The 14,823-nt window shown below is 44.1% G+C and overlaps 1 protein-coding gene across 1 annotated transcript in view; it reads right to left on the reverse strand.

Moving 5' to 3' along the window:
• Window positions 1-221: 221 nt before the first annotated feature.
• The window catches only part of RAP1GAP (RAP1 GTPase activating protein), a gene marked incomplete at its 3' end in the record, with an annotated part of 17,510 nt that continues 2,908 nt past the window's right edge, over window positions 222-14,823 (reverse strand). The window contains exons 3-12 of the mRNA XM_010158878.1: window positions 11,240-11,287; window positions 9,406-9,444; window positions 9,117-9,308; window positions 4,602-4,705; window positions 2,701-2,779; window positions 2,358-2,411; window positions 2,184-2,267; window positions 1,837-1,937; window positions 1,070-1,199; window positions 222-402 (exon numbers count right to left, since the gene is read on the reverse strand). Coding sequence (XP_010157180.1) covers window positions 222-402; window positions 1,070-1,199; window positions 1,837-1,937; window positions 2,184-2,267; window positions 2,358-2,411; window positions 2,701-2,779; window positions 4,602-4,705; window positions 9,117-9,308; window positions 9,406-9,444; window positions 11,240-11,287 — 1,012 coding nt within the window. The remainder of the gene's footprint in view (window positions 403-1,069; window positions 1,200-1,836; window positions 1,938-2,183; window positions 2,268-2,357; window positions 2,412-2,700; window positions 2,780-4,601; window positions 4,706-9,116; window positions 9,309-9,405; window positions 9,445-11,239; window positions 11,288-14,823) is intronic.

The raw sequence follows: 14,823 nt of genomic DNA on the forward strand, positions 1-14,823 counted from the left end.
CCTGGCTGAATCCAGCACACAAACCTTTTTTATCTGAGTTCATCCTGCTTCAATTCCCAAGTTTTAAGCTTCAGAAATTCATCAGCTACTCTTAAGAACACACAACTACATTCCAGTTTCATGTGTAGATACTTAACAAATTAGGATGACAACTGGCTGAACCTGAACCTCTCCCAAAGGCCCAAGAACAGGTTCAAGGATCAATATCAGCAAATCAGTACAGAGGAATCTATTGGCTCTGCGTACCTTGTAGAGAGTGTCCCCAGTGGTGTCGTGAGTGAGCTGAACTACCACGTAAGCATGTAGGAAATTAGAAGCAATCATATCAGGGACAAAAGGTGTGCTTTCATCCTGGAAGATGATGGCTACAATGTCATTCCCAATGTGACGCTTCCGTTGAAGCTGGAGAGGAAAAAACCATACTAAAGCGAGAAAGCATGTGAAAAAGAGTAGAACAGTACAATCATAGAACCACAGAATGCTTTGGGTTGGAAGGGACCTTAGAGATCATCTTGTTCCAACCCCCTGCCATGGGCAGGGACACCTTCCACTAGACAAGGGTGCTCCAAGCCTCATCCAGCCTGGCCTTGGACACTTCCAGGGATGGGACATCCACAGCTTCTCTGGGCAACCTGTGCCAGTGCCTCACCACCCTCTGCGGGAAGAAATTCTTCCTGATATCCAATCTAAAACTCCCCACTTCCAATTTAAACCCATTCCCCCTTGTCCTGTCACTACAGGCCCTTGTAAAAAGTCCCCCCCAGCTTCCTTGTAGCCCCTTCAGGTACTGGAAGGCTGCAATAAGGTCTCCCCGGAGCCTTCTCTTCTCCAGGCTGAAAAAGCCCAATTCTCTCAGCCTTATATGGCTTAAATAGGGCCTCAAACACCAGTCTGCCTAGCATCTCCAACCCATATGTTCAACCAAACCCTTCATCACTACTTTTACCATTACTCCAGCCATAATTCCTAATGTTATGCAGTTAGGCATTCTCCCCTCTACGTAGTCCTCCAATGAATACCCCTCCTCTCTTAGCCACACTGTTGTATTCCTTAGTTCTCCTTCCAGTACCTGCTGGGAATCACCCTCTGTGAAGGGCAGCTTTGTAGACACATGAAACATGATCTCCTTGCCCCGGAAATTTGTATAGACAGACTCAGTGCCCGTTTGACCTCTGGTGACATCCAAGCCTCCCCGGAACCTGAGCAAATCCACACCGTGCCATAGGTCAGAAAGTACAGAGATGAGAAAGTGGGCAGAAGAAAGATTATATCAATAACAGTAGCTTGGTACATCAATATTATCAAAGGCAATTTTTAAGAAATCAGTGATAGAGGGACACCAAATCTTTCCAAAACAAATGCGCTGACCGAAGGAAGCTGCACAATGTTTCTGCTGATGAGCTTGCTTGCTAAATGCTATGAAGCTAAACCAGGAATCTCCAAAGGAGCTGCTTTCTCTGGCATTCTCCTGAGAAACACAATACATATTTTAGAACTACAGAAAGGATGGGCTGCCCCACAGAAAGAGATTGTATAGTGATCCGTACCATTGTGAAACAAAATTACATTCATACAGTCAAATAAAATTATTCTTGACTGATACTGTGGGTCAGATTGAGATTCCAGAAGACCTTTAAATGAAAATACCAGCAGAGACCTAAGCTCCAACTGGTTCCCAGACAGGAAGGTTCACAAAAGTAGTCTGGGCTTCTCCACCTGCACTGGGTTTCAGTGGACACAGCACATTTCTGAAAGCAGGGCTCTAAAAGGGTCACAGGTCTGAACACAAAGTGTTCCCTAACTCAATCTGGCTTTCCAACTGCGCTGGGTACGCACCCACGGAAATCCTGCAGCTGAATCTTGTCACCAAGGAAATCCAGGAACTCCAGGAAACCCAGACTCTCTTCTGTGTTACTGAAGACTTCTTCTTCGGTCGTCTTCAAAAGAAAAAGAGAAGTCATAAGGAGAACAAGCAGTACAAAGAGCAGGCAGTAAATTCTATACACAGTTCAACAAGCTTAGAGGACCTGCACAAACAATCAACATAAGGCAAGCTTCTATTCTTTCTCTTTACAGCATCTGTATTTCTCACAGGATAGTACAGACCTTGTTACTACATTTAAGGTAAGAGAACTTACTCTTTGTGTTTTGCCTCACGTATTGTGGGATCTGAGGGAGCCTACCTGTCCAGGTTTTTGGTAGATGACCCCAAATTTGAAGTTATTGCTTAGGACATGTTCATCAAATGCAACAATAAGCTGCGAAGCCTAAGGTAATGAAAACACAAATTAACAGTTGGATGTCATTAGCCAGACCTTGGTGGAAAAGGGGCACACAGACATATCAGAACGTTATACCTTGGGGTAGAGCACAGGAAAGAAGCGTTCAACATTCACATCCTCACACAGTAGCTGTCACGTTAGAGAGAGAAAAAGAGAAGGAAACAGAAGTGTGATTATCATGTACCCTAGCTTGCTGCAGGCATGAAAGCATAGGCACTGGTTATAGTTATCTGACAGGAGTCCCTACAGGCAAAAATTCTTAAGTAAAATTAGAAGATAAAGATGAAAAGCTAAATGGACATGTACAAGTATGACAGTACTACTGGGGAATAGTAGAAAAGAGAGAAATGGGAGGACAGAGGTGAAAATAACTTGAGGAATGAGGCTGTAGGAGTAAACAGACAAGTATGAATCGCACCTTCGCCATCTGAACAGCATTGGGAAACTCATTCAGACAAGAAATGGGGATCAGGTCATGTTTAGTGCCAGTCCGAGTCCTGACACAAAACAAAAATAGTATTAGAGCAAAGGCAGAAATGAGACATAAGCAACACTGACTCCTTAAAGAGTACTCATTCCTTCAGATTATCCTTAAAGCAGTTAATTGCAGAGGACTAATCTTAAGATTGGTGCGTAAAATCACTGGAAAAGGGAGGTATTTACACTTCCTGTTGCTCACCACTTGTTGTGGGGAGCAGAGAAAGACAGTGATGCTTAGTCTGTTGCTCCTTTGCATTCTTTTCTTGCTTGAAGAAATATTTCTCCAGGTCCTGCACTTAGGCCACAACAACCCCATGCAATGCTACAGGCTTGAGGAAGGCCGTGGCTGGAAAGCTGCAAAGGCAAAAGGACCTGGGGGTGTTGGCCGACAGCCAGCTGAATATGAGCGAAATATGAGCGGGCAGAATCGGGGCCAGCGTGTGCCCAGGTGGCCAAGAAGGCCACCAGCATGTATGAGGAACAGTGTGGTCAGCAGGAGCAGGGCAGGGATTGTGCCCCTGTACTGGGCACTGGTGAGGCCGCACCTCGAGTGCTGTGTTCAGTTTTGGGCCCCTCACTCCAAGGACATAGAGATGCTGGAGCGTGTCCAGAGAAGGGCAACAAAGCTGGGGAAGGGTCTGGAGAACAAGTCTGATGAGGAGCGGCTGAGGGAGCTGGGGGTGTTCAGCCTGAAGGGGAGGAGGCTGAGGGCAGACCTGATGGCTCTCTACAGCCCCCTGAAAGGAGGGGGTAGGGAGGTGGGTGTTGGTCTCTTCTCTCAAGTAGGAAGTGACAGAACAGAGGAAATGGCCTCAAGTTGTGCCAGGGGAGGTTTAGATTAGATATTAGGCACAATTTTTTCACTGAAAGGATTGTCAAGAACTGGAACGGGCTGCCCAGGGAAGCGGCTGAGTCCCCATCCCCAGAGGGATTTAAAGTATGTGTAGATGTGGTGCGCAGGGACACGGTTTAGTGGTGGACTCGGCAGTGCCAGGATAACAGTTGGACTTGGTGATCTTAAAGGTCTTTTCCAATCTAAACGATTCTATGATTCTGGGCTCAGATAAACACTCCATAGCACAGCTCACAAATAGGCTCTCTCCTTCCTCCCCCTCTCCCAGATGACTGCTCTGCCTGGTACTCTGAAGTGTTCCCGTGATTCTCTTGCAGCTGACTCCTGCGCAAACAGTATCTTCCCCTCAGTCCTGGATGACTCCTTGTCAGCAGCAACTGTATGTAAGCTGGTTCCAGTAGCATATTGCTTACTGGAAGTGCACCCAGCCCGTAGTTTGGTAAAAGGCTTTCCTGCAATGTGCCTCTCACTTATCTACGCAAGATCCACCTCTGTTCTTCCTCTAGTTCATTCAGCAGCTCTGTCTTGGTATTGGCTCTCTGTGGAAGCCCTAGGGGTTGTAGCAATTCGTAAGCCATCCTGGGAATATAAGGAGTGTTCTAGCTCACCTTCAAGGGAGCTTTAGTTTCAAGTATGAAGTCCAAAACCAGGGGCTAGCTAGGCTGCCCTCCATCGGGGAACCTATATTCTCCTAGAGACTACTCCTATGTGACTATGTAAACTGAATAAACAGAAAAATACTCTTTTTGTAGGAAGAACAGAAGTTTTTAACACATGAACTATAAAGGTGTGCCTGCAAACACCACTTCAGCTTCCTGAAGGAAACTGCCGAGAGAAGCTCAGAGGGAAAGGCAAGAAAAGAAGGCTCAAGGGTTTCTCTGCAGTCTGCTGCAGAAGAAGATTCACACCAGTATCTGTGCAGAGGAAGATCAAGGTAAGATGAGAGACAGCACAGTAACATGCACTTCAACAACAGCCACTGTTACCTCAGCAACAGGCGTAGATTTTCCTGTTTCTCGATCTGTTCATACTTCACAGAAAGTACCAAGTAGCCCAAGGTCATGTCACTGGAGTAAAAGTTCTGGTGCTCCTGAAAACAGGAAGCCAAAATGCATTATTCCCAACATGATTCCACAAAAGTTTACCGGATTTTTTGCACAGAGCCTGTCACTCAAAATTAGCTAATTTTTTTCTTTAACTAGGAATGGCATGCCTGTAGACATGCATACGGTTGTCATGCAGCCCCCTTGGTGATCAGTGCATGAACATAGCAGTCAAAGTTCATCCACTGTCAGGTCAGTTCCTCCTCAGCTATCCATCATCAGAAGGGCTCCTGAGAAGGAATAGGATGCGAGGATGAGAACATTCAGCCACACATTTTGAAGAAATCGAATTTATTTACAAGAAACTGGTATCTTTCATGGATTTTCCCTGTCTGTTCAGATTCTGTATGACTCAGTAGTGGTCTCCAGCACATTCAGCGGGACGTCGTCATTGGAATTTTCTATACAAACTGCAATAGCAGGATCATAATACCAAATGCAACATCCCTTACGGTTCACCTCTAAGAACACTCACATCTCAGGGAGGATGCAATCAGAGCTCCAGGTAACGACTCTGCAGAAGAACACTCTTCTCAGCAGTGCCACTAACACTGCTTCAGCATTAGCGGAGTGTGCCTTGAGCAGAAAGTTATTCAGTCAAACAATGAAGCGTAATGCAAACTTTTTCACAGGCTCTGTATAGAAGTGGCTGTAGCCATACATTTCTCCCGAGTATACATATCTCCTCGGTATATCGATATATATTTTACATATGGACCTATATGTATTCATATTTTTAATATATAACATATATACATAGATATATGTAACTGCTAAACTCAAAATATTAGATCCTTTCGAGAAGGGGGGTGTGAAGAGAAACCTCGAATACAATGAGAAGACTATACAAGTGGAGTCATTGAGCAATGCTTAGATAGCTCCAATCTTCCTAGCAGACGTTATCATAAGGAAAACCCCTTTACGGCCAGTTTTTGGAGCTGGCTGCTACATAAACTCTGACCAATCAAAGAACCTGGGGCTGAACTCACGCTTTCAGCAAAGAGGGCAAAATTATTGTGTTTGAGGTATAAGTAGGACAGAGACACTGTTGAGAATGTCATGCAGGGGATCAGATTATTTTTGGATTAGGTTTGAGTAGATTAAGATATTAACCTCTTGCTGCTAATGAGAACTTCTGTGGAAAGGGGAGTAGTATATTCCAGTATTTAGCCTCCAACTCAGAATATAGTGAGATTGGTATAGTACTTCTAAGCTAGCAGTGATGGAAGTTGGGGTAAGGGTCCTTCTCGGGAAGCAAATAAATAAATAAAACAAAATAAAGAATCCCCAAACCAAAACTGTCTCAGCTACACTATAGCAGGCAGAATTATCTGTGCCTCCTTATGTCTTGGGACCACGAAAATCAGAAGAAAGTCATACAAGCAATCTGATGAGCGTGGAATCAGGAATGTATCCACAGAGGTCTTCAATGCAGAACAGTTTAGGCAACAGAAAAAAATATATTAAAAAAAAATTAAGGCTTTCTTTTGATATCTTTTGTAGACAAATCTTGGGATTTTCCAAATCCCAGATGATGTACCTCAAGATATCCAGCTGGATTTCTCATTTGTGCTTCTGTAGGAAAAAGCAGCTCTGTCCACTCGCTGAGAAGATGGCTGCTCCCAGGAGATAAAATGCTCACACTGTAATAGGAAGCTGGATTCCCAAATTCCACTTGTCCGCTGTTTTATAGAGAAGAGGCACCAACTGCTATCTTGCTTGTTGATATATTTCCTAATGAGAGTGTTGCCCATCAGCAAATTACTTGAAAGGTATAATCAAAGTACTCTGCATACATTTTAGCGTGTACAGATTCTGTTCTGGTTATGGGGTTTATGCTGTGTAGTTGTAGAAGTGATCTTCTCAGCCTAAATATGAAATGCTTCTCACTGTCAAATTAAATGGAGGAGAGAGAGAAAACACCATTCCCCTGCAAATACTAAATGGTCTGTTCCACCAGCAGAACAGCAGCCTTCTCAAGTGAAAGAGTCTGAGAAGACAGCAAGGAAGCACTGAAGTTGGTAACTAGGTTTGCAAGGCTCGGAGGAGCAGCACGGGAAGCCCTGTATAAATGCATTCTTGTGCATGACAGTCAGTTATGTGTCCAGTTGTACAGTCAGAACTCACAGGATTTGGAATGTGTTCTGTGAAAGGAATACTCCAGACATAATTGATTAATAATATGGACTCAATGGGAGAAAAGCGTGTAATTTCATCAGAAAGAGCTGCTGTACAACAGGCTAGTCTGATAGTTCCTTCCTCAGCCTTTTACCTAGAAAATACAGGAGGTCTGTTCTGTCTCTGGTGGATTGCAACCTCTCTCAATACACTGGTGAGACTTCCTTTTGCTGTGAAAAAAGTCTAAACAAGTTTTTGCATTAGAGTTCCAAGTCGCCGTGAAACAAAGACACATCCAGTGAAATACTTTTATATCTACGTGGATGTAAACACCTTGAAGTCAACAGACACAAACCAATCCCCTCTGGGGAAAAAAAAAAAAAAAAGGAATAACAGACTACTGTCACTACTCTGAACCAGGATGTGAAGACAAAGCTACTGAACTTCTTTAAGTATTAGAGATATCATTTTCCCCCCTTCCTCTTTGCGACAGAAAAAACCCAACACCCAGAACTGCCCTACTTACAGGGAAAAAGTTTCATGGCTTCTGGTACTACCATAGTCTACCTTCTGCTGAAGCAGACCGAATGACTGGGTCCTGAAAAAGATAAGGTGTAAGGAAAGAGCAGCAAACAGCATAATGTGGCCTCTAGCTGCAGTGTGCAAATCACAGGATTCCAGTGTGATCTGTCACTCAAGTCAATGGGAGCGACTGTGCTTATCTGTACGTGGGAAGAAAAGCTGAAATCAAAGGAAGCCGCAAAGGCTGAGAGGACAGCTTATTTCTCCTGACCATGACTTCCAGGATACTAATAGATTTTTGGATGTGAACAAGAATCAGGTGCAGTACTCAGTGTGACCAATGGCAGAAAGACAGAGTGGCTGAGGAACAGACAGACTCAAGGAGGAAACGAGAACATACCCAATGGTCAGCTGAAGTCTAGAATCAAAGTCCATACACTAAAGAAGTCATATGCTAGGGTGGATGCCCAAGACCAGCTGTTAAGGGAAAAGATGGCACAAGGCCAACAAAAGTCAGGACTAGAAGGCAGAACAAAGGACTAGGAGTGAAAGCCTGAGGTTACCTACAGCCAAAAGTAACAGGACGCCTTTTGATGAGACTTCTGAGCCAGATGCCAGCAGGTCTAACACATCAGGATCTCAGTTGCTCTGGCAAACTCATATTCCAGTTTGCCTCTTAACCTATCTGGAAACCTTCAAGTACAACCCTAAATTTACTATCAAGAAAAGTAATTACACTTGGCATACTGGAGGCTTCCAGAATTTGTCACAGTACAAATGTCCGTTAACAGATTGTACATCAGAACTGTCTGTCTAGACAGAAAACCTCTAGGAAGGGTACTCTACCTATAAATTATATTAATACCAGTTTCTAGTGTTGCATACTACACAAGATCATTCAGACAAGCCCAACAACTGAAGAACAGGTCCCCAGCACAGCCCAAAGCTCCACCTCTTATTGGTTTTGAACTTATTAGGCAGTTGCAGAGGGACCACTGAATAAGATACAGCATGAGTACACCTCTCAGGCTTTCTTATCTCCTTATGCCATGAACTGAAGCTCAGAAAAGATTATGAGCTTGTTCTCACTTCTTCTTGGTGGTTAATATCATCCTGAGATTGTCTGGGAATCAATCAATTTCCTAAACAGGCCAACCCAGATAGACCTTAATGACCAGACAACAAACATCCACTTAAAAGACCAAGCTCTGTTTCCCTATCAGTCCGACTGGAATTTTTCAAGTGAGGGAACACTTAGCACCAAACTTAGTTAAATCAAAAACTATAAAACATATTGTCCGGTTCCTTCATACACATCCCGTGGTGACCATATTTGCTACTTACCTACACTGAGGAAATCAGACCATTTTGCTTGCTACTGAGGGGCTCACGCCATCAGTGTCCCCTCTAAAAATAATACCACCTCCGTTTCCAATCTTATTACACTTTTACCTTTGTCATTCTGAAGTTGGTATCTATGCAAGAGCCTCAAAAAAGCTTCTTAACCAAATATAAGCACTTCCTGTGCAGATGTTTATCTTCTGTTTATGCACAGAATGCTGCACGTATCACAGGGGGACAGGACCAACTTAACACACAACTGGCCATACAGGAGCATGTACCTTATTGACATTAGTTCAAGGCATCATAAGGAATTGATATGGACTGGGTTTTCAGTTATTTCTCTCAGCAGAAGCCTGAGGTACATTTCAGCCTTGAGGCTGGGTGGGCAGAAAAGGCTCTGAAGGCCACCCTTACCTTCCCCAGAAAATGTTTGCGGTACAGCTTGGCTGTAGGGTCACTCTCCAGTTTCACTTTACCACTCCAGGGAAAGGGCACGTCAGACAGAGTTGGACTCAAGCTGGAGAGGTTGTGGCTGGTCCCTTCAATCCAGTAGCCCCCAAACTGGGGTAAGATAATGAGAGGATAAGGCCACCCTTTCTGTAATACCTATTCAGAAGGACAGAGAACATGAAAGCTGAAAGGCTGATAAGCTGAAAGGCCAATAAAATTTAAGGAAAAGCATAGAAGAGCAGTACTAACTCACCTCGTGGATGCTGGGGTAAGGAATATACTCTTCTTCTGTCTGAAATCAGAAGAGACCATTAGAAAAACTGTGTGACATCTTTAATAGCACTATTGCTCTCAAGATGATGCAAGCTGTGCCCTCAGCTTCCATGCTGCCCTAGATCACCTTTAGAATTTTACTTTAGGATTTAAGGTTAGACTCCATTTCCCAGGTCTCAGCATTATAATACAGAACTTTGAGAACAATAAATGTAGGAGTCAGATTTCACCCACCTTCCTCCTTGAATCTACACAGAATACAGGCATGCAAAATGAGAAGGTGGTCAAGCTGTAGGAAAACTGGGTGAGGTTAGAAGTGACAGCCTCTCTCCTTTCACACAGTGTTAGACAGATGCTGTTCTTCCACAGAGACGACATAGGGATGATAGAAATAGTACTGTATTTACAGCGAGATCAAGGGTGTGTCATCTCCACAGCTAGATCTGTGGTATACAGCTGCACAGCACTGAAGCATGACTGCAAGAACAGGAGCATCTGAGCCACTTTATGCCAACTGTATGCCTCTTCCATACGCTCCTCCACAAAGAGCACTATCTCTGTCAAAACAGAGCTACATCAATTCTGTATGTGGCTTTTTTTTAAAGGTCATTCCAAGATTAAATTCAAGGTCAATATTGATTTTAAGGTTACTGTGCCTGAGCTGAGGCTAAAAGAAGGGAGAGGAAGAGTTGAGAATTTAAGGATAGAAATCTGTTCTCATTGGCCCAATATTGAGGGAAACAGACAAGCTTTCTAGTAGCATCTATGAGGCTTCAAGCAGATCGGTGAAATAAATGCAGCGTGGTTCCATTAATATCATTATAACTCTTAAATTGAATAAATTTTAAGAAATTATTTAGTCAAAAACAAGATTGTTAATAATAATAAACATTTATTGGAACCATTTAAATTTGAGAAGGGGAAGTATTGATTCTGTTTTAGCTACATAGTTTCACCCTGTGGTGGGTTTCTGTGGTGGGGGGTTGTGGTGGCAGGGGAAGGGCCACAGGGATGGCTCCTGTGAGAGGCATCAGTAGAAGCTCCCCTGGCTCCAAGTCGGACCGGCCTCTGGCCACAGCTGAGCCAGTCAGCGCCTCTGCGAGTTCACATTATTTAAGAGGGGAGGGCACAAAAAGAAGCTGCAGGGGAAACTGAAAGGGAGCAAAGAGGAAGGTGGAGAGAGGGCTGGGATGTGAGAGAGACAACCAGGCAGACTGCAAAAGCCAGTGAAGAAAGGGGGGGGAGGAGATGCCCAGAGCAGAGGTTCCCCTGCAGCCTGTGGTGAGAGGGCAGGCTGACCCCTGCCCCCATGGAGGGTTAGGGGGGGCAGAGATTTGTCCACAGTCCCTGGGGGGCCCCATGCCCATGCTGGGGCAAGCGGCTGCACCCCAAGTATCCCGTGACTCTGTTCTATGCCTGTGTTGGAGCAGTCAGCTCCTGAAGGACCGCATGCCTGCGGAGGGGAGCCACACTGGAGCAGTTCGTGAAGAAAAACATAGCCTGTGGGAAGGAGTCATGTCAGGGAAGTTTGTGAAGTGTCTTCCGTGGGAGGGACCCCACGGGGCAGCAGGGGAAGAGTGTGAAGAGTTCTCCACCACTAAGGAGTGAGCAGGCAGCCTTGTGGTCTTTGTTCCTGACTGGGCCTAAACACAACACGTCCTCTTGTGCAGCAACTTTAAAAAAAAAATCAAGCATATGTGTGTTCTAGGTCTGTTTGTAGGCTCCCTGTTCACACCAAGACAAAAACACACTGCAAGCCAGGTCAGTTATCTGCATTCTCAGCAACTTTAGAGGCAACAATGACTTGGCCTGACCTTGAGAGGAGCTGGAAGGGAACATCTTTGTTCATCCAGTCGACTCCCCTGGAAACAGAAAGTCACAGGTAGTGAATCCTAAGTTTTAGCATGTCTGTTTCACTTAATATTATACTTTATACATGTTTGGAATACACAGAAGGAGTAAAGCTAGAACTTGGCCAGTCTCCTAGTTTGGCATTAAAACTGAAAAGCCACACACACACACACCCCCTACATCTCTTTAAAAGCAGAAAGCTGGTAGAAATATAAAGTAATCTCCCAAATGTATTTTCTTAATCCTCTCACCTGTTCTAACTACTTTGCTTCCTATCCCAAGCCATAAAAAAGGAAGAGGTGAAGACAGAACATACAAGAACCGTATTTCAGACCGTTCATTGCTGTTCTAATCTTCCCCCTCTCTTGAAGATACTGTCAGGCAGAGCATAGCAAACCTTAGAGTAGGGTTGAGAGAAGTAACAAAGACGTTATTGAGGATTAGGGCTGAGCAAGAAGACTCGTAAGCAGCTTATGTGGCTTGCTTCCATCCATATAAAGGAACAAATCTGTCTCCTGGAGGGAAGGCAGAAAATCAGAGCTGCTCTCCATCTGTACATCTGACTAGTGCAAAACGTACTCTTTCAGGCAGCAAGGAGCCACATACCAAACCCTGCACATCTGCCTTCCTAGGCACCATTACTGTGAGGTGGGTTGGAACAGCAGGGGGAAAAAAGACTCCTGGATGCCTAGATTCTTCCCGAATCAACAGCTGGCACCCAGACTTTGTTTCTCAAGGCTATTTCATCTTCTGCCTTCTCACCATGGTAAGAGTAGCTCACTTCCACCACACTTCTGCAGCAGAAGAACACAGGGATATGAAAATTCCAGTGAGGACAGCCCCAGCACAGGCTGAGCAGAGGCACAGAACAGAAGAAGCCAGAAAGATATGGGGGCCAACAGGCTGCATAAAACGCTGGCCATAATCCAGGTAGGCATCAATACAGACAAGATCAACCAGCAAAATTTGCATTGTCAGATAGGAAACGGAACACCAGGATTTAAATTGTAGCTTCCTCTCATACATGATAGATGAGTATTCAACTACTGCCACATAAATCTTGTAACTCTCATACCAGAACATGATGCTAAGACTACATTTTTATAGACCATCAGTGACTGCTTATCAGAGTGGCTAATCAGGTATTCCAGACAAGATTAAGCAGAGCTTGACGCAGGATTTATAACAGCTATGTCTATGCAAGTATTCTACAGTGGAACTAGGCTGCAAACTAATATCTGGTAGAAATACGTACATCTGACTGGAGTTTTACAGTGGAGATGTAAGAGGCTCAAGAGCACAAGTTTGGGGCCAATGCTCCAGCCATACAGGGTGAAAAAAAATGCTAATAAATCAACAACATAAACACTGGGTAACAGCAACATTAGATCAAGGTTTAATAACGATCAGGATGCTCCCTGCATGAGCAGTGAAAGAAAAAAAAAAAAAAAAGAAAACAAAAAAGGGCATCCATTACACATAAAACGATGTTATAGAAAAACAAGAAAGCTTATTAAAAGGACCGAAAAATGAGCCATAGAAAGCTAAACCTTCACGGAATGATGAAGAGCCAGACCTCAAGCTCACAACAAATGCATAATACCCTCAGAAAATTCTTAGAAGCAGAAGTAAACTACTATGGCTAAACTCCAGGGCCAGGGAGATGTCTATTACATGCATGAGGGCATCCTTCCCAAGTCTGAAGTTGAGTTCAAACACAAGAAATAGCAAAAACAACTAATTTATTTGGTTAAATATAGAAACACAATAAAGCAAGTGAGGAACAATCTGCAGAAAACAACAACAGCAAAAAAATTCTTTTCCTTAACTACATCAGGAGACAGAAAGTTGCCAAAATGCCTGCAGGGTGAGAGGACCAAACTATAAAAGCTGAGCTTAGAAAGAGTAACCAAAGCTTGGTTCCAGCTTAGAACAGTTCTTCATAGGGAAACATCAGATGATCTGTTTCAAATTGCAATGTCAGTAGGCAGCACTGACAAAATTAATAACAAACTACTGGAACATAGTGGGCTATGAAATGAGGATGGAAAAGGCCTTTACATTGTGCAGACACAGTAGTCAACCATTTTGCATTTGGGGAAGTCAGAAAGCTGAGAAAACAGAGTGTGTGAAGAACAAGTGCAAAGGGATGTTGATGTGATCTGGAGTTTCACCGTCAACCTAGTGTGCTGGGTCTCATGAGGAAGGCTAGGTTCTGAAAGAGGGGTCTCCAGAACAGCTCTCTGGGGAAAGAAAGCCCAATGCTCTACCAAAATAGGATTGAGACAGGAAGGACGTGCACATTCAAAGCAGCTCCAGCCTTCTGGAACTAAACTTGCTATGCACCAGGGGATTTCAGCACATGGAAAAGGATGCTGGGAAACTGCAATTTTGTAAGGTCTCTCACCCCTTCCTTGGCATGTCTGCCAGATCTGATAACTGCAGAAAGTTCCCAGTTTCAAAGGAGGTCCTGGTAGGAGACCAGTATCTATCTCAAAGAGGCTGGAGGTAAAATTTCCAGGGCTGCTGTAAAGGAGCTGCTGTTTGTATTGCAGCCTCTACAGAAAGCAGAGGAATGTGTCAGTGCATTCCATGAATCTGCATGGTTACAGGAGCTGCTGGAAGCCTGGGAACAGAAGACATAGGTCTAAACCTACCAACCTCCCCTCTGGAGCGAAGCTTAAGATACTGGCAAAAATCTAATGCAGCCCTGGGCCATATAGTCCAAAGCTTTATTTTAGAGGGTAACCAGGAACACAGGGAACTTACAGCGTAAGTTGTTGAAGTGTCAGAGCATGGGCAAAACAACTGGTTGATGATCACTGTCACAACGATGATTCCTCAGAAGGGAGAGGCATAAACTCTAGCAGTCTCAGCCACGTGTTGAGACACCCTCCTGGTTTGGTCCAGTTTGGCTTGCAGCGCTGCCTTTGAAGAAAGAATTTCTCTCAGTGTCTCCCTGGATAGCTTACCAGAGACAGCATAGGACTGGGAATATGATATTCCCAGGGTCTTGTACAGGGAAAAACACCTGGCCTGAGCAGGATGAAAGAACGGGTGTCAGAGGAAAAAGCCGACCAGACCCACAGTTGGGTCCAACATGGTGTAACAATGCTATGATAACATGTTTTTTATGGGGGAAGAGTGATGCCTTGAGGGGAATAGTTCAAAACAGACAACTTAGATATAAAAGGGGACACAGGAAAAAAAACCATGTAGGTAGTTGTGAGAAAACAAGACTATAGGATATGTTGAAACCACACAAATACAGAATAGAGGTAGTGAACATGACACCATAAAAGACAAAGGCAGGTAAGTGAAGAGGGGTTGGTTAGACAAGTATGTGAAGACCTAAAACATCTGGATTGATCAGCTGAAATAAGACTTGCTTGCTCCTCAACTGCTTGCACCGCAGAGCAATCCAAGAACAAATTCCTAAGTATCCTTACAAAGTATTTACTGTGACTTCACTACATCTGTACACATAGAACACTGCAGCCAGTAGCCCATTTACTTCAAGTAATGATTATTAAGATTAGAAAGGGGG

The sequence above is a fragment of the Eurypyga helias genome, unplaced genomic scaffold, assembly GCF_000690775.1.
Source record: "Eurypyga helias isolate BGI_N326 unplaced genomic scaffold, ASM69077v1 scaffold17949, whole genome shotgun sequence".
Lineage (NCBI taxonomy): Eukaryota > Metazoa > Chordata > Aves > Eurypygiformes > Eurypygidae > Eurypyga > Eurypyga helias.